Source organism: Chrysemys picta, chromosome 4 (genome assembly GCF_011386835.1).
Source record: "Chrysemys picta bellii isolate R12L10 chromosome 4, ASM1138683v2, whole genome shotgun sequence".
Classification (NCBI taxonomy): domain Eukaryota; kingdom Metazoa; phylum Chordata; order Testudines; family Emydidae; genus Chrysemys; species Chrysemys picta.
The window spans coordinates 109,044,151-109,065,935 of record NC_088794.1 but is presented as its reverse complement, the minus strand read 5'-3'; the positions used below and the strand labels follow the sequence as shown (position 1 = coordinate 109,065,935).

General features: G+C 44.3%; 1 protein-coding gene across 12 annotated transcripts in view; it reads left to right on the top strand.

Annotated features, from left to right (window-relative positions):
* The window catches only part of BAZ1A (bromodomain adjacent to zinc finger domain 1A), a 110,438-nt gene that overhangs the window by 29,227 nt on the left and 59,426 nt on the right, over positions 1 to 21,785 (top strand). For 11 of the 12 annotated variants that reach the window (XR_010600686.1, XR_010600685.1, XM_065593264.1 and 8 more), the window contains 5 exons: positions 354 to 497; positions 11,680 to 11,781; positions 13,094 to 13,181; positions 20,015 to 20,149; positions 20,689 to 20,788. Coding sequence is in view for 10 of the 12 variants with exons in the window: in XM_065593264.1 (XP_065449336.1) it covers positions 354 to 497; positions 11,680 to 11,781; positions 13,094 to 13,181; positions 20,015 to 20,149; positions 20,689 to 20,788 (569 nt within the window). In the remaining 2 variants the exon portion in view is untranslated. Of the gene's footprint in view, positions 1 to 353; positions 498 to 8,544; positions 8,674 to 11,679; positions 11,782 to 13,093; positions 13,182 to 20,014; positions 20,150 to 20,688; positions 20,789 to 21,785 lie in introns of those variants that run through there. The other variant, XM_065593266.1, reaches the window with a different exon arrangement.

The following is a 21,785-nucleotide window of genomic DNA, read 5'->3' as shown; positions in this document are numbered from 1 at the left end:
TTTTATTTTAAAAAGATGTTGTTAATTGTCACTTGGATAAAATAAGCACAAAAGCTCTTACTACCAGTGATTTCAAAATAAACTGAAAAAGTATAAGTAAACAAAGTTAAGTCAAGTATGACTTAGGAAAATTCTAATAATTTACTGGCCTGTTTAGTCAATTTGGTATATATTTAAAGAGGTGAATTAGTCACTTTTACAGATGCGGTAAGGTGGAACGCCTATGTAAAATATAACCACTGTTTCTATTCTGGGATTACAAATGTACTTTTAGAATAATTCATTCAACAAATTTAAACTTTTTGCATTATCAAAGGACCTTCATGTTTATAAATGTCTTTATTTTATTTCAGGCTGCAGTGTAAGATTTTGGAAGTCATAGCTCCACCGCATCACAATGGAGTGGCCAATGGCCACATCAACAGTATCGATGAAGACACTATCGTCATCAGTGATAGTGATGATTCAGAAACACACAACAGTTCTGCACAAAATGGGTAAATTACAATTTTTCAAGTGTATCAAATATTTTGATTTAAATTTTGGAAAATGAGGCTAAAGCAGATTTAGTGGGGCTTTTCATGAGTAGATTTGTCTCAAGCAAAGTGCAGAGGATATGGTGTCAGAATATTCACCCAGCTGAGTGGAGTGGCTAAACATTCACAGGTGCCTTATATATTGCAAAATAGGGAATTTAAGTGTATTTAGCCAGAGAGCGTTGAAAAAAGAGAATAATTGAGGCATAAGAAGCATTAATCAATTTCAGATTACATTGTCTGTAGGAGGGTAATGGTGTAGCACTTGGTCTGTTTTCAGAGCTTCTCTCCTCTACTTCTGCTCTTTTTACCAGACGTACTTTAAACTCTATGTTAGTTTTATTTTTTGTTGGTTTTTTTTTTTGGACAAAACCTAAAAATACTTGTAAGATGGCAAACACTAATTTAAGGTTTGTATTTTAAATAGGGATTTCACTCTAGAGCAAATACGGAAAAGAGAACTCTTCCAGAAGCTATATGTCCCATTATTTTACGCATTTATTTTGATATTTGTATTAGATGAACAGACTTCTGCCTCATGTAGGATTGCCAGCTTTTTAATTGCTGACACCAGACCCTCTGCTCCTCTTCTTCCCCCCCCTGAGACCCCACCCCTGATCGGCTTCTTTCCCCAAAGCCCTGCCTCTGCTCCGGAGCTGCAGCCTGACATGGAGCCTGACTGCCCCCCACTCCCTCCCCCCATGAGATGGAGGTAGGAGGTGGCCCCAGCTGAGCAGGGGCTGGCGCGGGTTGATGATCCGGCACCTCCCGCCCCCATCCCCGCAGTAACCAGACTTTTGGTGTCCAGTCAGTACATCTGACTGGACGCTGCCAGATGTCCTTTTTGACCCAACAACCCTATCCTCATTACCCAGCTCCTCCTGGATCCTTAATTTGGTATGCCATATTTTTCCTCTGCTGCAGGAAAGACTCCAAATTCAGTTTTATGATTTTATGTATAAGAGCAAGTAGGAAGATCAAATGGGTTGACTTAAACCCTTACTTGAACTGGTTTCTGAGAATGTGGCAAGGAAAATTATGGAGGAAAATATAAAAGTGAGCTAGATTTGAGAATTTTCCCTAGTGTGAAACAAGGTTCCTCTTTACAGTTATTTTGCCAGTCCATGGCGCTGCTGAGCTACAAACTTAGACCACAGTCCTATAAACTGATTGTTGTGGGCAGACCCCTATGCCTGTGTGGAATCCCATTGACTTCAGTAGTGCTTCAGATGGTTGTAGGGGTCTGTCTAAATAGATTGCAGGATCAGGGCCATTACTTTTGAATAGTCTGAAATAGTTATTACTACAATACAGTTGCTTCCTCATTTTCACAATCTGCTATTACTTAGAAATATAAGTGGTACTGAATTAATAAACACTGTTCCAGCACCACGCTCAAAACAGTGACAATAAAGAACCAAAGATTTTCAAGTCCCTGCATTGAAGAGACCTAGTCTTATTGTGACTCTATGAATTGAAAAAGAAATTGTATCTGCAGAATTATTCTTCTATTCAAAAAACTGTAGTAACTATTAATATCTTTTTAATTTACAAAGTGCCTTATTCCACAGTTTTCTTAGTGTATGTGTGTACATTAGTATCTTAAAAATGTTTGTGTATTGCCATAAATTTTGTGTATTCTCTTCTAAACTTATTACAGTATTGTAATGTCTCTTACCGTTACACCCAAAAGGCCCCAAAAGTGGGGCAAAGAAAGAACTAAGATTTACTAAGGATATTTCTATACGATGGACAAAGTCAGTGGATCAGATTGTGGCCTCAGTTATACTGGTGTTAATTTGGAGTAACTTCATATTGGCAAGTAACTTAGTTTACATGACTCACTTCTGCTACTTGTAAAATGAGGATAATTTACTATTCTGTATAAAGCACTGTGAGGTCTATGGAAGAAAAGTGCTTTGGAGTTACAAATTATTAGACCCCAATTTTGCAATTGACTGGGTGCAGACTGGCTTCTTCATGCTCTGAGCACCCCATTGACTTTATTTAGGCTACATAGAGGTGCAGCAGTTCATCCTTGCGCTGTCAGTTGCAGGTTTATTAATTATTCAGTTGATGTCAGGGTATGTAACAAGGTTGCTCCTCGTGTAACTAAGCAAATAATGAAGGTAAACCTGTGCAATTTTATCTACTCTTGAATGATGTTTCTAGTGTCATGTAAGGGAGTGTCTGAATATTTAAAGAGAAGCCCTCTATCTTGAAATATGTGCATTCTTCCTGTTACAGGAGTATGAAATTCAAGGGAGGTTATCTTTAAATTTAATACAGATATGGACTGCAATCCTGCAACTGGCTCTGTGCAGGGAGACCCTTATGTTCAGCCAACCCCATAAACTTTCATCGTTGCAGAGCCAGCTGCAGGATTAGGGTTGATAACCTCACTTCACTTCTATTTTTTTTTTGAGGGGGAGGAGAGAAACTTCTCATTAACTATATAGAAAGGTTTGTTTTGGCTTGTTATTAAACAATATTATTATTATTTATTATTCTTTGCAGCTGTTTTCATTGGTGGCATATCTAATCATCATTGCATGATGTAAACATAAAGACCAAACAATTTCCATTACTAGAAGTTTAAAAATACAAAATTAAAATATTATGAATTAGAAGAAATTGCAAAATTGGATAACATCACTAGACCATATCTGCTACTCCAAAATATTAAAAGTTTAAAAGTATTGACCATGTACCCAAAAGAACCTACCTGAGTATGCAGTCTTGCCATGAGTTTGTAGGTATTGTGGTCTTGAGTCTCTAAACCCTTACTTACACAAGTAGTACTTAAATTTATGAATTGTCCCATTGAATTAATTTTGTCATGTGGAAAACCTTTTCACCATGATCGATTTTATGTAATTTCTGAATGTGTCTTGGGTACTAGTGAATTGTATACTCAGCACAATTGTTCATTGTAGCCTTTCTTCCAGACCATTCATTATGGGGGGGGGGGGGGAATCAAACAATGAGTCTTGATTGAAAATTCTCTTTAGCAGAAGAGGTTAAAGTGCTCAGTTTGTTAGTTTTTGATTCTCAGTTACATGTGTATTGCTTCAGTTGAAAAGTAAGCAACCATAGTTGGAATAGGGAGGAAAATGTAAAGATGGTGTGACAAACTGCAGTACCGGTAAGAAAATAGTCTTTATTTCCTGGTCCCAGTAACATTATTGGGCCAGGGTTATAAAAGGTTATGCCTCATCACATGGTAGCAGTCAATATCCACTGTCTGCTTTTACAGGAAATGTTATTGCTCATTAATTGTTAAGACTGATGCATGTTGTCTAAAAAAACAAAGTTACCAAAGGTTACTCTATCACCAGAGGAGTAGTTTGACTGCAGAATCTGTAACTAGTCCAAAAAGTGTGACTCCATGACATGGATCAGATTGAAATTAGTTTTCTAAGCTGTTTGTCCAGCCCTAGCTCTAAGTCTAGAACGGGGTGGGCAAACTTTTTGGCCCAAGGGCCACATTGGGGTATGGAAATTGTATGGTCCGCCATACATGCTCACAAAATTGGAGGTAGGGGTGGATGGTGGTTGGGGGGCTGGGTTCTGGGGATGAGGGGTTTGGGGTGCAGGAGGGTGTTTCAGGCTGGGACCGAGGGGTTCAGAGAGCAGGAGGGGGATAAGGGCTGTGGCAGGGTGCTGGGGTACAGGGGTGTGTGAGGGCTCCGGCCAGGGGTTCGGGCTCTGGAGTGGGCCCGGGGATGATGGGCTTGGGTTGCAGGAGGGTGCTCCAGGCTGGGACCGAGGGTTCAGAAGGCGATCAGGCATGGGGCAGGCTGTTGGGACATGGGGTGGGGAGGTGGAGGGCTCTGGCTGGGGGTGCGAGCTCTGGGGTGGGGCCAGGGATGAAGGGTTTGAAGTATAAGATGGGGCTCCGGGCTGGGATCGAGGGGTTTGGAGGGTGGGAGGGGGCTCAGGACTGGGACAGGGGACTGGAGGGGGAGGGGCCTCAGGAGCGCAGGCTTCAGGCGGCACGTACCTCAAGCAGCTCCCGGAAGTATGTCACCCCTCCGGCTCCTACGCGGAGGTGCAGCCAGGCGGTTCTGCGCACGCTGTCCCGTCCGCAGGTTCCGCCCCTGCAGCTCCTATTGGCTGTGAGCCGCAGCCAATGGGAGCTGTGGGGGTGGCACCTGCGGACTGGGCAGTGCGTAGAGCCGGTTGGCCGCACCTCCGTGTACTATATAGGAGCCAGAGGGGGGTCATACCGGCGGCTTCCTGGGAGCCACGTGGAGTGGGGCAAGCCCCTGCAGGGCCGCCCAGAGGATTCATGGGGCCTGGGGCAAAGCAATTTCAGGGGCCCCTTCCATAAAAAAAAGTTGCAATACTATAATAACATGTTATTTGGAAATGTAAAAAATAACCAATGAAATACATTCAAAAATTAATTTTTAATAATTTGAAAATACACAAACTACATTATTTAAAAACATTAAATGCTTTAATGGTACGTATACATTTGCAGTTACATAATGGGCTGTCGCTGGGTGATTGTGATGGTTGGTGCCAATAGGCTGTCGCTGCCTGGGGGTGGCGCTACTGTTGCCCAGGGCTGGGTGGGGAGCTGGGCTCTGGGTCAGGGGATGCCCGGCTCAGAGGGGCTGAGCTCAGAGCTGGGGATCAGGGCTGTGGGGAGATGGGGTCGGGGGTGTGTGTGTCCGGTTCAGAGGGGCTAGGCTCGGAGCTGGGGGGGGTGATGGGATCGGGGGAGCCCGGCTCAGAGGGGCTTACCGTGTCGCTTACCCCCACCTCCCCCCTCTCCCAGAGCCTCAGCGAGCCGCGTCCAGGAGCCCCTGCCGCTCGGCCCGCTGGAGCTCGCAGCCCCGCCTCCTTACCACGCGGCTCCAAGCAGGAGGATCTCAGGCCCCGCCCGAGCCTCACCGCTGCAGTGCTGTCCAGGGCTGCTCTTGGATGCGGCGCATTGAGGCGCTGGGGGAATGGGGGAAGGCGGAGGCGGGGGGGGGAGCCTCCGACATTCTCGTTGGGGCTCCTGCGGGGCCAGGGGCCTGGGGCAAATTGCCCCACTTGCCCCCCCCCTCTGGGCGGCCCTGAGGCCCTGTCCCCTCTCCCTGGCGGGAGCTGAGGGCCAGATTTAAAAGGTCTGATGGGCGGGATGTGGCCCGCGGGCCGTAGTTTGCCCACCCCTGTTCTAGATAGTTTACTCCAGGGGAAATTCTGTGCCAAAAAAAAAATTTATGCACATGATATTTTAAAATTCTGCATATTTTATTTCTCAAAATATCAGTATATAATTATGCCAGTTTCAATTAATTTCAAAATACCTATCAGTAGCTATGTCTGTAAAAATACAGATACAAAAAAATTCCCCCAGCAGTAGAGAGTTAAGGAACCCCTAGGACAACCCAGTTCCTGTTTCTTTGCCCCCACCCCATCAGAGCCCAGCATGGGGTCAAGAATACACCTCCCCCCCACCCCGATCCCAGCTGTTTCCCCCCCCATCCCAGACACTTGCACACACTCCCTACCCCACTGAGCCCAGCTGTGGGGCACCCCACAGCCCATACATCTGCATCTTGTATAGCCCAGCTGCAGGCCCCCCTCATCCCAATCACTTGCATCTCCGCCCCACCAGAGCCCAGCTGAAGGCCCCCCTCAATCCAGACACTTTTCCACCATAGCCCAGCTGTGGGGCATCCCCCCAGCCCACACCCTAACACCTCTTCCTCACCAGAGCCCAGCTACATTCCCTGTAAGCTATGTGGCCGCGTGGCAGGCTCTCAAGGGCCATACAGGCTGGTGGGGAGAGGCACACCTCCTCCAGCCCAGCCCCCCCAGTAGCTGCCGGGGAGAGGAGCCCCTCCATCGGCCCGACCTAGGCCTTCCGGAACTGCCAGGGAGAGATGTCCCTCCCCTGGCCCAGGCCCGCTGGAGCTGCCACAGCCAGGGAGAGGCACCTCTCACCTGGCCCTGAGTTGCTGCAGTGAGGGAGGGTTGGGGTGGGGGGAGTCTTCCCTCCCCACAGCAGCCCCGGGGCAGCCTGCACCCCAAACCGCTCATCCCATCCCCACCCCAGAGCCCACACCCCCAGTTAGAGCCTCCCTCCATTCCCAAACCTTCTGCCTCAGCCCTGAGCCCCCTCCCACACTCCGAACCCCTCGACCCCACCCCCACCACATGAATTTTGTTATGTGCACCAATATGAAGGTGATGTGTAACACATCAATCAAAATTAAAATCATCAACTATACAGAAGAAGCAAAACACATTTACTAGCAGCAGCAAAAAAAAAAAAAAAAAGTTGCCAATACAGCATTGCATAATCTAAGGTATCGTTTGGGAGTTCATAAATGCATTGAATGTTACTCAGAAATAAAAGATTTTGCAAGTCACTTTCCAGCATATGTCCATTGCAGCTTATGCAGATACAATACTAGCTGTAGCAAAGCCTATGTGAATCATATGATGAGTTTTCATAGTGCTCGTCCAAGTAAAAGATTTTGGATCTATAAGAAGCATTCAGAAGAACTGAGGGGTGTTACTGTAGTGTGTCTTAATTGTGATTTCCTAACTGATGTTTCTGGCTTAGATAAGATGGCCACACATTTGAGTGAAAGACATACTCACCTCCATATTGGTGCTCATAACAAAATTCATTCCGCACAGGGACATAAAAATTAGAGGGAACACTGGAGCCCAGGATCCAGACGGAGAAATAGCGTGATGCTGGGTCCCTGATGCTTGTGTGGAGTTTCCTGCATGCTGCCTTCTTCCTTCAGGGCATGCTGGGTACTGCAGCTACTGGGAACACTCCAGCTCCCTTCCCCTCGCCCTCCCCCAGCAGTGTCTTCTACTTGTGAGCTGGGCTCTGCTGGGTCCAGCGATCTCTAGTTGTGGCCAGCAGGACTGTAGCCTATTTCTGTGGGAGGAAAGGAAATTCTGTTCATAATGTCAATTTCTGCGCAAATTCTGCAGTGCACTGTGCTGCAGAATTCCTCCAGTAGTAATAGTTACCTTGGAAAGAGCTCCTAATATGTTGTTTCATCTGAACTATACACATTCAGTGAAGTATCCACTTTCGGAAACCTTTACAGGAGTAGCAAAGTTTCAGTGCATTCTTGGTAGGTATGATGTTAGGTATTCTTATCACATAAGCTTGAAAGCATTGCCAGTAGGTTACACAAATTTAAACCTTGCTGCGCAGATGTCCATGGATGGATAACCAGGCTCTGCACTGGGGGAGAAATTCATGTCTTCACCTCATAAAGTAATTTGGCTTTGTGAGGGGCATAAGGGTTTGGAATCTTGGTGGGTGGAATTCATCCCGCCCTGAACCTGCTAGCAGGCCACAAGGCTGCAGTGTAGTCTGTCAATGGCTAAAATTTTAGCCTGTTGCCTGCATAAATGGCTGGTGCCCTTCTTTGTCTGCCACCTAACTAGGAATCTGGCCCCAACAGCCTTTATAGAATATGCTGTGAAGAGGACCTTGTATGTACTCTGGATAGGCAAGTGAATCTTAACCTACCAGCTTAGCAGGAGAGGACCTTTATTTTATTTTTTTGCTTTCAGCGCAGTATTAGGAATCAGAAGATCTGTTTTTTATTTTTTCCCCGACTCTACACAGTTGTAAATTGGAGATAGTAATACATACCTCAACATGGATGTTACAAGGCTTATTTCATGTTGATAAGGTGTTCTATAAAATCAAAGTATTATTATTTTGACTTAAATGGCAGAATAATACAATAACACTCAAAGTTCAGAACTCTTCCATGTGTAACAAAGTAATAACCCCAACTTCTTCTCTTCTTCTCTAGTAAAGATTTTGCAATACAATAAGATCTGCAAATTCTAACTGGATAGCACCTCGTTGAGCCCTTTTATAAGAATGCAGGGCTTCTGTTGAGTCATCCTAGAGTCAGGTGCCAAAACCCTGCTTTAGGATTTAGGGTAATTACTGCTAATTTATGCTAGCAGGTGTGCCTCATTAACTCCAGACAGGATCTAAAGGAGGTGTTTCTTTGGACTAGAGGAAGCCTAGGATTGAGGATATTTGAGAGGAAAACCCTAGGAACACCTACACTTGAAGAGGAAGCTAAGGCTAAGAGTTTGTTTTTATTGTTTCTGGGTTCCTACTAAAGCTGGACACCAGAAGGGGGTAAGTTTGAAAACTAGCTCAGGATCTTTATGATCTGTTGAGGACTGGATAGGGACTCAGCCTGTTCACACCAATATATATGTTGGTGGAATAAATTTGTGAGATTGGTCTTTATTTCCTTGTCCCAGTTCCCCGATATGGGTCAGGGTTACAAAAGTTTCAGTGTCATATGGGGGGAAACTATTCCTTTACTCTAGTTTTCAGTTACATTGGGTGTTGGGACTGTGAACCTATTTAAAATGGATAAAGGAGTTTAGAAAACACTCTTAATGCTGCTTATTCTGATTGATTTTGTTTTCTACCGGATGTTAGACTGAGAAGGTTCCCATTTACTTGAACCCATCTGAATGAATGGCAGCAAATATGATGTATGGTGGGGAAATTAGCCTGTTTATAATTCATATGTAGGTAACACTCTAATGTTGTTTTAGTTTTCTTATCTTCAGATTATAGAAGATTAATCTAAGTGTGGAAGACCTGATCTTATATGAAAGTCTTCAAGATGTGACACATCCAATCTTAGTAAACTCACTCTCTCCAAAATTATCTTCATACAATCAAAAGAAAACAAAAGGGTCCTTTAGTGCTATCCTGACTAAACTATATTTAATACAATTCAAACAATATATCAATACAATGTTAGTACTTTTAAAAATCTTGTTTAAATTGGGAGTTTATTGACTTCTTAATTAGCCATAGCAGTCTAGATGTAAGTGATTTGGTTTGATAGGTTTTTTGATTACCAGATTTTTTATTTGAGAGTAGTGTCTGAATGACTTTAGTAGTTTCAAACCTCCATGCTTTAACAGATATTATGCATTTCCAAGAATTTGGATAAGAGTGCTAGTTCACACAAGTCCGACAGATACGGTGTCATGAGCAAGGCTAATACCTCCTTTGAGATGGGGGTGTGTATATTTAAATCAAACAAAACTCTCAAGAAACAATCTGGATTTAAGACTTTACCAGCTGGGAAATTATTTGACCATTATAAGCAACTCCTTCAGAAAATAGTTGCTTAACAAGGAATGATTTTTGTTCTAAAAAGAGATCCATCCTAAATCTGGATAAGAGACCCTTGTTTCTCATTTTCAGAGGACACTGGCTCCATCTTATAGGGCTGTTCATCGGTTTGGGGTTTTTTTGTTAGATTTGTCCAATGGTGCATCTGTACCTTGTATATATTCACCATCTTTATACTGTGCAGACCTGTGTGAATCCGAACGCTGAGGCAAATCTCATATCTGTGTAACACTTATATACGATTCCAAAAATCTCTTGGATGTGTCCTTCTAGGAATAAAAAATAGTTTCAAGAATGGTAAAAGAAACGCAAGCTACAATGGGCAATAGAGTCCATCTTCAAGCATTTTATGAATTCTACAAGGACTGAATAGCATTACAGTGTATTGCCAAAAAGATACCAGTCCTTCCATGTAATTTATATTCCCATCCAGATCCAATATTAATTTTGAATTGTCCAGTCCTGTGCCTGCTAAAGCAGTAGCACTTTGAAATTATGGATGAAAAGCACTATGTGAAAGTTCAGTATTATTATTTAATAATAAAACACAAGATACCGGTAGTTGAAACAAAATAAAATCATAACTTCACACCACTTAGTTTCACTGTTGTATGTTTTTTGTATATAAATAGTACCATTATCATTCTGTTTAAAGCACAGAATATCTAATTTTTAATCAGAGTGTTAAAATATTGACTTAGATGTGTTTTAGTGATGCTTAGCCTCACAAACACAGGCGTACGAAAGCATCTTCATCTTGGTGATGAACAGGGATCCTAGTTTTCCATGATGAACCAAAATTTTGTCAAATAAAAAACCTCATAAAATTCTGTATTTTTCCACGATTGAAATGAAACGCTGAACTTTAGTTTCCCTAGCCACAATATATATAGGTATCAGTTGAACACAGTTTTATTGATATACACTAGAACCCTGTTTTTCCGAGCCTGCATTATCTAGCTTTCCGTATTAATCAAACCACCAGCCTCCTGAGGCTAACAGGGCTGGGCTCGGGCAGTCAGCCTCTGAGTGGCAGGGGCTCCGACTGTCAGCACTGCTTGGAGTTGCGTGCCCGAGCCCCTCCCCTCATCTTAAAATAAGAGATAGAAAGCTCTTTGCTGATTCTCCCAATATTTGATTATCCAATTTGGCCCTGGTCACAATTAGATTGGATAAATGCGGTTCCACTGTTAATTTAAAGTGCATTCAAAAATCAATCAGAAGAGGGGGAGGTTGTGCACATTGAATAAATGACACTGGTACTTTCAGTAAAATTTAGTTAATATATGGTTTTATTTTGTCACAAAATGTAAAAACCAAAGATTCTCTGTAAAACAAAAATTCCACAGTTTTCCATGGGAAACTGATTTCTAGGATCCCTGGTGATGGAAAAATACGTAAGCCTTCGTAAAGAAAATATGCTGAATCTACTGTACTAATTTGTCATAAAAGGTGATTCTTGGACAGTGTATGCTATCATGACTATCTTTTTGTCAATTAATTTTTCCAAAAAGTTAGGAAGTAATGCATTGTCTTGTGAAGTCTCTTCCTTTCAAAATGTTGTCAGCTAGAGTATTCATCCTCCTACACTGGTCCTTTAAAGTGTTGCATTTTAGTTATTACAGCAGTATGGCTGTTTTCCTCTCCTTTGCTTGATCCATGCCAGTAGCTGATGGTAACAGCATGAACTTTGGCGTATGGACTTAGTCAAATAAAGAAATATTTTGTAATTGATCTTGTTCTGTCTGATTTTAAAACTAAATGCAAGTACACATGTATATGGCATTTTTATTATTTTGTTTAGAAGTCAGTGAGTTGATTGGCATCAGTGAAAGTTATGGGTGCCACTGTATGTGCTAATGTACTTTCCAGAGGCATGTTCTCTTGATAAATATAATTATTTTTCTAAACAGATTTTGGAACATGGATCTTAAATGTGATTTTTGTATTAAAAATACTTCATCATTTTATTTTACTTTTTAGGAAGAAAAAAGCATTAATTGATCCCTCCTTGTTCAAGTACAAAGTCCAGCCTATTAAAAAAGAACTATATGAATCTGTTACTGTAAAAGCATCTCAGATAAGGTAAAAATTACTGTTTTGTCATATTGTCCTTGTATGTAAATTAGAATTGCACAGGTCTTCTGTAGTATTTGTAGTGTAAACTGTGTACATTTTAGCTATATTGACTTTAAATAGTTTGAAACTGGGGAGCTGAGTTCTGCAATCGTTTTTAAGTGATTGACATTTTGACAGGATGTAATTGTTGCTCTTTAAAATTGAAGGTTTTTAATAATCTCATTCTAACAAACTGTGATAAGTTTTTAAAATAAAATCTTCTTTTTTTCTTTTTTAAAGAGTAAATTGTGCATCAACTTCCATAGTGTGTGATCTGAGTGATTTTAGTGGGTATTTGATGTATTAACACAGACTCATTCTGGAACTAAATTATTTGTACTGTAATCAGTCTCTAGTAGCATCAGAAATAGGTGCAATAAGAAAAAGAATACACAGGCTTAAGAATGGAAGGAATGGTCTTGTGGCTAAATCACTGGGCTGTCACTTGAGACATCTGGGTTCAATTTCCAGTTGTGTCACAGACTTCTTGTGACACTGGGCAAGTCATTTAATCTTTGTCTCTGATGCAGTAGTCTCTCTCTGTTCAGCAAACACCCACAGGCTTAATTTTAAAGGATTGACTTAAACACATACTTCAAATGCTTTGCTGAATTAGGGCCTTTGTACCTCACTTTCCCCATCTGTGAAATAAGAATACTAATATTTCTTTTATCTCACTGTCTCTCTTGTCTATTTAGATGGTAAATAAATCTTCAGGGAAGGCGTCTCTTGTTGATGAGAGTTTATAGTGCCTAGCACAATGGGGCCCCCGTCTCGGACGGGACCTTTAGATGCCATTGCAGAACAAATAACTCATATTATTGTTTGTGTTTAATATTGGGAGATCTACAGAGTCAGTGATACAGAGATGTTTTGTTTGTGTGTGTGTGTGTGTGTGTGTGTGTGTATATAAATAAAACAATTGTATGAAATCTCTTACTCTCTATATAGACACACATTTTAAGTGATAGGATTTCCCTGGTTTTAAAACAAAAGTCAAAGTTTGGATATCTAAAATAATATTTGGGTACAGTAATTAAACTTTTATGTGGAAATCTTGATTCTCATTAAGGTTGTTGAGAACAATAGTTGTCTAAGAAAATACTAAATTAAAACTTTACTGAGAAAATAACAGAAGGCAGAAATCATATGACACACTGTTTCTGTGTTCTTATCTGAAGTGTGATCTGTAAATTTACATTAGTTATAAGTGAATGTAGATTGACTTTAGTTGGTAATGTTGTGGTTTTTTTGTTTTTGTTTTTTAAACACACCATAGCCGGAGGAAACATCTCTTTTCTCGTGATAGACTTAAACTTTTTTTGAAGCAACACTGTGAACCACATGATGGAGTCATTAGAACTAAGGTAAATAAGTGGTTAACTTGTTTGTAGAAGAGAGAGAGCATTATCATCTAGAAAAATGATTATATGAACTCACATATTTCCTCCTCTTAGACTTTTTACTGAAAAGAAAGTTAGCTGCTCTCATTATAAAGTATTATTTATTTATTATAAATAGGTGAAAATTTTAGTAGGTTTTCTGCTTTCATCAGCCAAACTATACATCTGGTGTGTTCCTTAAGCTATACAAAATTCAGTGAGTAAGACATGGCACAATAAGCTAGTGTCACTCTATTGCAGTGGGTCTCAAACTTGTTTTTGCTGGCGACCCCTTTCACTTCGCAAGCCTCTGAGTGCGGACCGCCCCCCCCATATAAATTAAACACACTTTTTAATATATTAAACACCATTATAAATGCTGGAGGCAAGCGGGGTTTGGGTTGGAGGCTGACAGCTTGTGATTTCCCCCCCCCCCATGTAATGACCTTGTGACCCCCTGAGGGGTCCCGACCCCCAGTTTGAGAACCCCTGCTCTACTGTAATCATGTCTCTCTGCAGATAAAATGATCCAGGGCTCGTCTTTACTGCAACAGTTCAAGTTAATACGCTTGTGTTATCCTACTTGAAATAACCTCGCTCGAGTGAGGTCACGTCTACACTGGCAAAGTTACAGTGCCATTCAGAGAGCGCAGAAGGAAAACCGCTGTTTTGTGGTCACACTGACAGCTGCCTGCGCAGTAGTGTGTTCACACTTGCGGCACTTGCAGCGCTATTTGGAGCGGTGCACTCTGGGCAGCTATCCCACAGAGCACCTCTCTTTTGCCGCTAAGACTTGTGGGAAGGTGGAGTGGGTCGTGGGGCATCCTGGGTCCTGTCCCAAAGCCCCATGATGCATTGCTTCGCATCCCAGGAATCCCTGCGCTTCTGTCTGCATTTGGCGCCATCTTTCAACGATTTGTGTACTGCATGCCCTGCCTCTTTGGTCTGCAGGAATGGATCTCAAACTGCTGGTCAGAGCGAGCAGCATACTGGTCAACACTTTGACCTTAAACTACAAAGGCAAAAGGAGTTTGCCATTGATCTCGCCCCGCGTAGTAGCTGCGACACAAGATTGCTTGTGGGATTCACGGAGGTGCTGACCACAGTGGAACGCTGCTCTTGGGCTTGGGAAACAAGCACTGAGTGGTGGGATCATATCGTGATTCACGTCTGGGATGACAAGCAGTGGCTGCAGAACTTTCGCATGAGGAAAGCCACATTCATTGGACTGTGTGTTGAGCTCGCCCCAGCCCTGCGGCACAAGGACACGAGAATGAGAGCTGCCCTGTCGCTGGAGAAGCACATGGTGATTGCACTGTGGAAGCTGGCTACTCAAACTGCTTAGCAACTGATCGGTAGCAGTCTGGGAGTGGGAAAGTTGACCGTTGGACTCATTAATCGCATCCTGCTCCGAAAGACCGTGACTCTAGGCAATGTGTGTGACATTGTGGATTGCTTTGCACAAATGGGCTTCCCTAACTGTGGAGGGGCGATAGATGGCACGCACATTCCAATTCTGGCACCAGACCACCTAGCCACGGAGTACATTAATCGGAAGGGGGTATTTCTCAGTGGTTCTCCAGGTGCTTGTGGATAACCGTGGGCGTTTCACAGACATTAACGCAGGCTGGTCCGGAAAGGTACATGATGCACGCATCTTTTGGAACACTGGCCTGTTCAAGAAGTTGCAAGCAGGGACTATCTTCCCGGACCAGAAGATCACCTTAGGGGAAGTCGAAATGCCCATTGTGATCCTGGGAGACCCCGCCTACCCCTTAATGCTGTGGCTTATGAAGCCATACACAAGGCAACTTGACAGCAGCAAGGAGCGGTGCAACAACAGGCTGAGCAAGTGCAGAATGACTGTTGAGTGTGCATTTGGCTGTTTAAAAGCTTGCTGGCGATGCCTGTATGGGAAGCTGGGCCTTGCTGATGACAATATTCCTATGCTTATAGCTGTGTGCTGTACTCTCCATAATATTTGTGAAGGGAAGGGTGAAAACTTCAGTCAGGGCTGGACCGCAGAGGCTCAGCGCCTGGAGGCTAAGTTTGAACAGCCAGAGATCACGACTATTAGAGGGGCACAGTGCAGGGCCATAAGGATCAGGGATGCCTTGAGGCAGCAATTTGATGCTGAAAGTCACTAATATTTATTGCTGTGCTCGGGATTGCAGTGCTTGTAATGCTAGGAGGTGATTGGTGCACATGAGGCAAGAAGGGGGCCTAACATTATTGTATGTTGCTTTGCAGTGCTCTTTTTGCTTTCACTTATAGAATAAAGATTGCTTTCAAACCAACACAATTCTTTTATTAAAAGACGGCAACCAGAGGAGAGAGTCAAACGAAAACATTCATCAGCAGGAAGGGGGTACAGGGGAAGGTCTCAAGAGGAGGAGGGGTTCCAGGAGAGTTACAGATTTATGTATGTCCAGGGATCATACCCAACCTTCTCCTTTGGAGTACAGTGCAGCTGGTGCTGTACTTCAGCAGGGCCAAACTGCAGATGGATGGGTGTTGAGTGCAGTGGGTAGTGGGAGTCCACAGTGCTGGACTGTGAGGAGGGAGGAGTGGAATGCTGCGGGTAGAGAGTGCAGCCAGGAGGTTGATAACAGTATGTTGGTGGTGTGTGTGGGGTGCATGGGAAAGAGTTTGGCAATAGCGGCTGCAGGGGAGGGCGGGCGCAGAGCTGCTCGGTTTACAGTGCTAGTATTGCCTGGAGTGTGTCCACTTGGTGCTCCATAACATTTAGATCCCCTCCGTGGTTTCTTTCTATTGTCACATTCTCCTTTCGGTCCCTCTTCTCGCTGTCCCGCCACTCCTTCAATTCCTGTTTCTCGGTGGCAGAGTGCATCATAACCTCACGGAGAAAGTCCTCCTTGGCTGCTTTCTAATTCTGCGCAGCCATTCAGCCGCTGATAACAAAGAGGGAGGCTGGGCTCCAAAGGTCATCTCTGTGAAGTTTAAATGCAACATTTTACAGAAGCAGTATTGTTTGCAACACAAACAACACTGATTTAGTGCTTTAAAACACAGCCAGTACTCTCACATCTATCACTAACTGGCTGACCCCAGGCAAGCAAACATGAGCCACAAGATTCCCAAAATGGTGAGTAGCTGCAGGGGCAGTGTAAATCACTCTTCCCGGACCCTGCTGTACACAGGGCACGTGGCTCTTGGGGAGAGCCAACACTGTAGGGAGGGGCGGGGGGAGGAGGTTGATAATCATTCCTGTCCCCACACTTTCCACAGGATGTGATCATTATGGAAGATATCTTGCTGCTGAGGGTGAGCAGGGAATCAAGGGAGGGTCTTCTCCAAGCCTGCGGCTTCTGCCCTGGCCCCTATGCGGGCTAGTCTGTGTTCAGCAATGTTGTCTGTCTGTCTCCTCCCCCCCCATGACGGCAAAGTGGCACAGGAAAGTTACCGTTAATGGGACAAGAAACAAAGCAGCTCTGCCGAGGAACCTGTGGCAGCAGATTGCCCAGTATCTACACGAGAGTTTCCTGGAGATCTCTGAGGGAGATTCCCATGAAGTGAGGGAGTCTATCAACAGCCTGTTCCACTGCTCAGACTAAGCATGTGGTGGGAGATAAGCCTGCTTTCCACAATCCTCCTGCCCCCTACAACTCACTTAAGCAATTCCCAAAATCAGATCCACTTACCAGTGGCCTCCTCTTCTGTTTGCACTTTGCCAAGATCCGAATGCTGTGACTGGCTAGACTCCTCCAGGGTAGAAAAGAGCTCCTGACTGCATGCATCTCTGGCCACCCAAGTCATCCTCTGCCTCTGGTTCTCCCTCCCCCTCTTCATCCAAGATTTCCTCCTCCTGGCTCGGTCCACTCTCGACTGGCATGTGAGCCAACAAAGTATCCACAGGGGCCTTCGCAGTGGAGGTGGGGTTGTCACTGAGTATCGCGTCCAGCTCTTTGTAGAACCGGCAGCTTGTGGGCGCAGCACCGCAGCTCCTTCACTTTTACCCTACACTGCAATGTGACCCAATCAGAGCCTTTCTATCGTGCATCATGAAATCTGTCCATAGGTATCATAATTCCTACAGCTGGAGCGCAGCTAGGACTGCACAGCCTTCTCTCCCCAAATGCCGATGAGGTCCAGCAGCTCGGTATCGCTCCAACCAGGGGATCGCCTGGTGCATGGAGCAGGCATGGCCATTTGGAAAGATGCATTGAGACCACTGCACACATCACCGAGTAAACAGGAAGGAGACTTTCAAATTTGCAAAGGAATGTACGGGGTGGGGATGATGGTTGGTCACCTGAGGACAGGGCAGTAGAGAGGGGAGAACAGGCATGGTGGGACACCTCCCGGAGGCCAGTCACAGCGCTGTAATTGCCATGGTGTCTATACTGGTACCGCAGTGCTGTAGCCCCCGGCGCAGAAAGCTCTACGCCTCTCGTTGGGGTGGTGTGTTTTTTGTTTTTGTGTGTGTGTTGTGTTTTTATTTATTTATTTATTTTTATTTAAAAGAGCGCTACAACTGCGCAGTTTGTGTGCATTAAGTGGCTTAGCAGTGTGTACATCTCGGGAGTTACAGTGGAAAAAGCTGCTTTACTGTGCAGAAACTTGCCAGTGTAGACAGGGCCTGAGAGCGACTACACTGAAACAACTCTCAAACTGTGCAGTGTGTTTAGATTAGCATAGTGATTGGGTTAGCAGTTGATGGAGCTGTTGTAATTTGTGTCCTGGAGATGCAGCAGTTTAATTACCTCTGTTGTGAACAGCACTCCAGTTTCAATCCACCCTCCCTGGCAGGCCAACTAGCTCAAGTTTAAAGCAACCCTTAATTTGAGCTACAGATTTTAATGTGTGGATTGGAGTTGGATAGGAGCAAAACTCAAGTTACAGATCTAGTTAATTATGCAGTAAAGACAAACCCTAAATCTGTAACATTAATGAGACCTGTGTGTGTGCAGGAGTCCAAATGACATCAGCGGGCTTTGGATCAGGCCCTAAATCAGGGGCTCTGAAACTTCATTGCACCGTGACGCCCTTCTGACAACAAACATTAGTACACAACCCCAGGCGGGGGGACTGAAACCTGAGCCCGCCCGAGCCCCACCACCTTGGGCCGGGGGACCAAAGCCAGGAACTGGTAAAACTCAGAACTCTAAAGGTTTGCTGTGAGATTCTGTGCTGCATCTCTTAGATGTGCAACATGGAATTCACAGTACAGAGGACAGGGGGCGAAGGCCACCTTCCAATCCTGTGCTCCTCCATGGCTGAAGAGGCCCTCCATGTAATTTAGGCACCGAAGGCTGGCTGTCTAAGCTATGGCAATTTTCTAGCCTGCCCTTTTTCCTTCCTGTAGCACTACCCAGAATCTGCAGTGCTGTGCTGATCCCACTCTGGATACAGTCCTTCCAGCCCCACACATGCCTTTTCTTGCAAGAAGTCCTTGGAAGATAGCCTAATTGCTGTCTTCTGCTGTGCCTGTGCTGGGTGAATCTAGGGTTACCATATCTAATAAATAAAAAAAGAGGACCCTCCACGGGCCCTGGCCCCGCCCATTTCCCCACCCCCTTCCCTGCCCCAACTCCGCCCCTTCCTCGCCCTAACTCCGCCCCCTCCTCCCTCCCACTCCCAGCCATGGGGAAAGGGCTGCCCGAGCGCTACCGGCTTCACGGTTTGCCGGGCAGCCTCCAGACCCTGCGCCCCCGGCCGGCGCTTCCCCAGCGCAGCTGGAGCCCGGGAGGGGAAGCGCCCAGCCGGGGGCGCAGGGTCTGGAGGCTGCCCGGCAAACTGTGAAGCTGGTAGCGCTTGGGCTTCGGGCAGCCCCCTTGCCTCCGGACCCTGCGCCCCCGGCAGGGCACTCCCCTCCTGGGCTCCGGCGGCGCAGGGTCCGGAGGCATGGGGGTTGCCCGAAGCCGGTAGCGCTCGGGCAGCCCGGCTCTTAAACAGAGCCGAAGAGTCAGGGGAGGAGCAGAGCCTCCGGCCGCGGCGGCTCTGCTCCTCCCCGACTCTTCAGCTCTGTTTAAGAGCCGGGCTGCCCGAGCGCTACCGGCTTCGGGCAGCCCCCATGCCTCCAGACCCTGCGCCGCCGGAGCCCGGGAGGGGAAGTGCCCGGCCGGCGGCTGGGGTCCGGAGGCAAGGGGGCTGCCTGAAGCCCATAGCGCTCGGGCAGCTCGGCTCTTAAACAGAGCCGAAGAGTCAGGGGAGGAGCAGAGCTGCCATTTTCCTGGACATATTCGGCTTTTTGGCAATTCCCCCCGGACGGGGGTTTGAGTGCCGAAAAGCCGGACATGTCCGGGGAAAAAGAGGACGTATGGTAACCCTAGGTAAATCCTCTCCTGAATACATATGGGTTTTAGGGCCTTTTTACACTGCTCAAGCCCTTTTATGTGGTGTAAAGGAACCAGAGTGAGGGTTAGACTCCCCACCGTCTGTCCCGATTTTTCACACTTGCTATCTGGTCACCCTATCAGACTCTCATCTCTGAATTCCATCTTGGCAGAGACATAAGAGAAACACACATTTGTTTAAAGTTAGTTCAAAATGAACTTGTAATTTTAAAGTCTGCATGTACATTATGTTGGGGCCAAGTTCTGCCTTCAGGAACACATGCACTATTCCCATTACATTCAGTGGGAGCTGCAAGACAGTTTGAGATCTCAATCTCTTCTTAATATCTCTGTTTTTGCTGGATTAATTCTGCATTTGAACCATTGTAAAAGAGAATGTTTGTTTTTCCCCTTGAACTAACAAATATTCATCCAGTTACTTTTATTGTCTTTCTGAAAGCATGGTTTCCTAATTATGTAACTTCATAACACATATCTATACTTTCATATTCCCGTATTAAGGCAATGTCAGTTGCAAAATACAAGATAGCAGAACAAGATTTCTCCTACTTCTTCTCTGATGACCCACCTACGTTTATCTTCAGTCCTGCAAACAAAAGGCGAGGGAGGCCTCCAAAGAGGATATCTATTAGTCGTGTAAGTAATGACAAAAAGTGAACTACTTCTGTCTTGAAAATGAATTGGGAAATTTATGATCTCTTGTATATCTGGCATAAAAGTAGATCTTGCTTACATTTGGGGACACAAACAGCGAGGAAGCATGATATTTAACCTTTTTCTACCACCTGTTGAAATTAAAAGGAGTACAAATAAATGCATGTGAGAGGGTTCTACCATCAGTGAAGGTAGCAGAAAATTAGCTTTCCAGTATGTCTATTGTAGGGTGCAGTTGGTGTCTTGCACACTAAAACTAAAATTTCCCTTGCCACCACAATGAAAACGACATAACATTTCCCTAATTACACAGGATTCTAGCACAACCTAGAACTCTAAATTTATTAATTATTACATTGCAGAGAATCTTCTTGGTCTTCCCATTATTAGACAAATGCCTGAGGAGCAGTATGCTTCAGTGTGAAGTAAAGCTACAGTTATTCTTTGTTTATACATCTCTTGAAAGAATGTGATGAACCGCAATATATTTTCCCATCGTAGCTGCTGTGTTCTTTTTCCAGGACAAGATTGCTAGTAAACCAAATACTCCAGGAAATAGAAGTAAAATGGCAAAGGAAAGGGCAAGACTCCAGAAACAAAAAGAAGAAATGCAGGCCATGGGTAAGTTCAGCCCTCCTGTAATTGTTAACGCCAGTTCCTGCAGACCCAAGAGCTGACTGTAATAATGGCATTTTGGGTATCGGCTTTCATTAAAATTTTCATTTTAAAACTTACACTGCCATTAACTGACTTGTTTCAATGCTTGGGGTTGTCTCCCTGATACAATACTATTATAATATAATAGAGGCATCACAGGCAGTCAGATTATACTGCTCTCTTCTGTAAAGTTAAGTAGCAGACAAAATGTGAGGGAAATTTACCAAACACGTTTTTATTCTTAAGTCTAATATAAGTGCTATAGGCTCAGTATGTACAAAACCATGGACTTGTAAAGCCAGATGATTGATTGATATATACACAGAGAGTGAGAGAGAGATCAATCTCTGATTAGAAGGAAAAACTATATGAAAGAATACTTCAGAAGTTTAACCAAAAATGAACACGAACCCCTATCTAAATCTATAAGAAGTCTTACCAAAAGCTTCTAACAGACACTTTAATAATCCTGGACATGTCCTTCCACAGAGATTTGGAGCTTGTCTACATGATGAAATTGTTAAGGTGTGATTTCAAAGCATTTTAGTTAAATAAGTGCAAACCTTAACTTTGTATGGATAGTTTGTTTCTTTTTTTCCCTTCGGTTTGAGATGCTTATTTGGTTTAGTTTTAAGGTGAGAATTGGTTTAGCTAAACCAAAACAAGCCCAGTTTAAACTAGTGTCCACACAGCCTTTACATCCGTTTTTAAAACTATTTAAATTAAACTAGTGCAACTTTCTTGTGTAGACAAGGCATTAAAAGCCTACAGTCCCTTTTCAGTCAAACTCGCTCTCTTTCAAAATCAGGGTTGGGAGTTGGCATCTGTTCAGTGCCTTGGGGAATTTCCATTTCTTATCCGTTTATTTTCTCAGAAAGGATAAATATAGTTAAAGATTTCTGCCCTTTGGGCAAGATTGTCTGATGTGCTTAGGTAAGGGGTAGAATGTTGTTGCACTGCC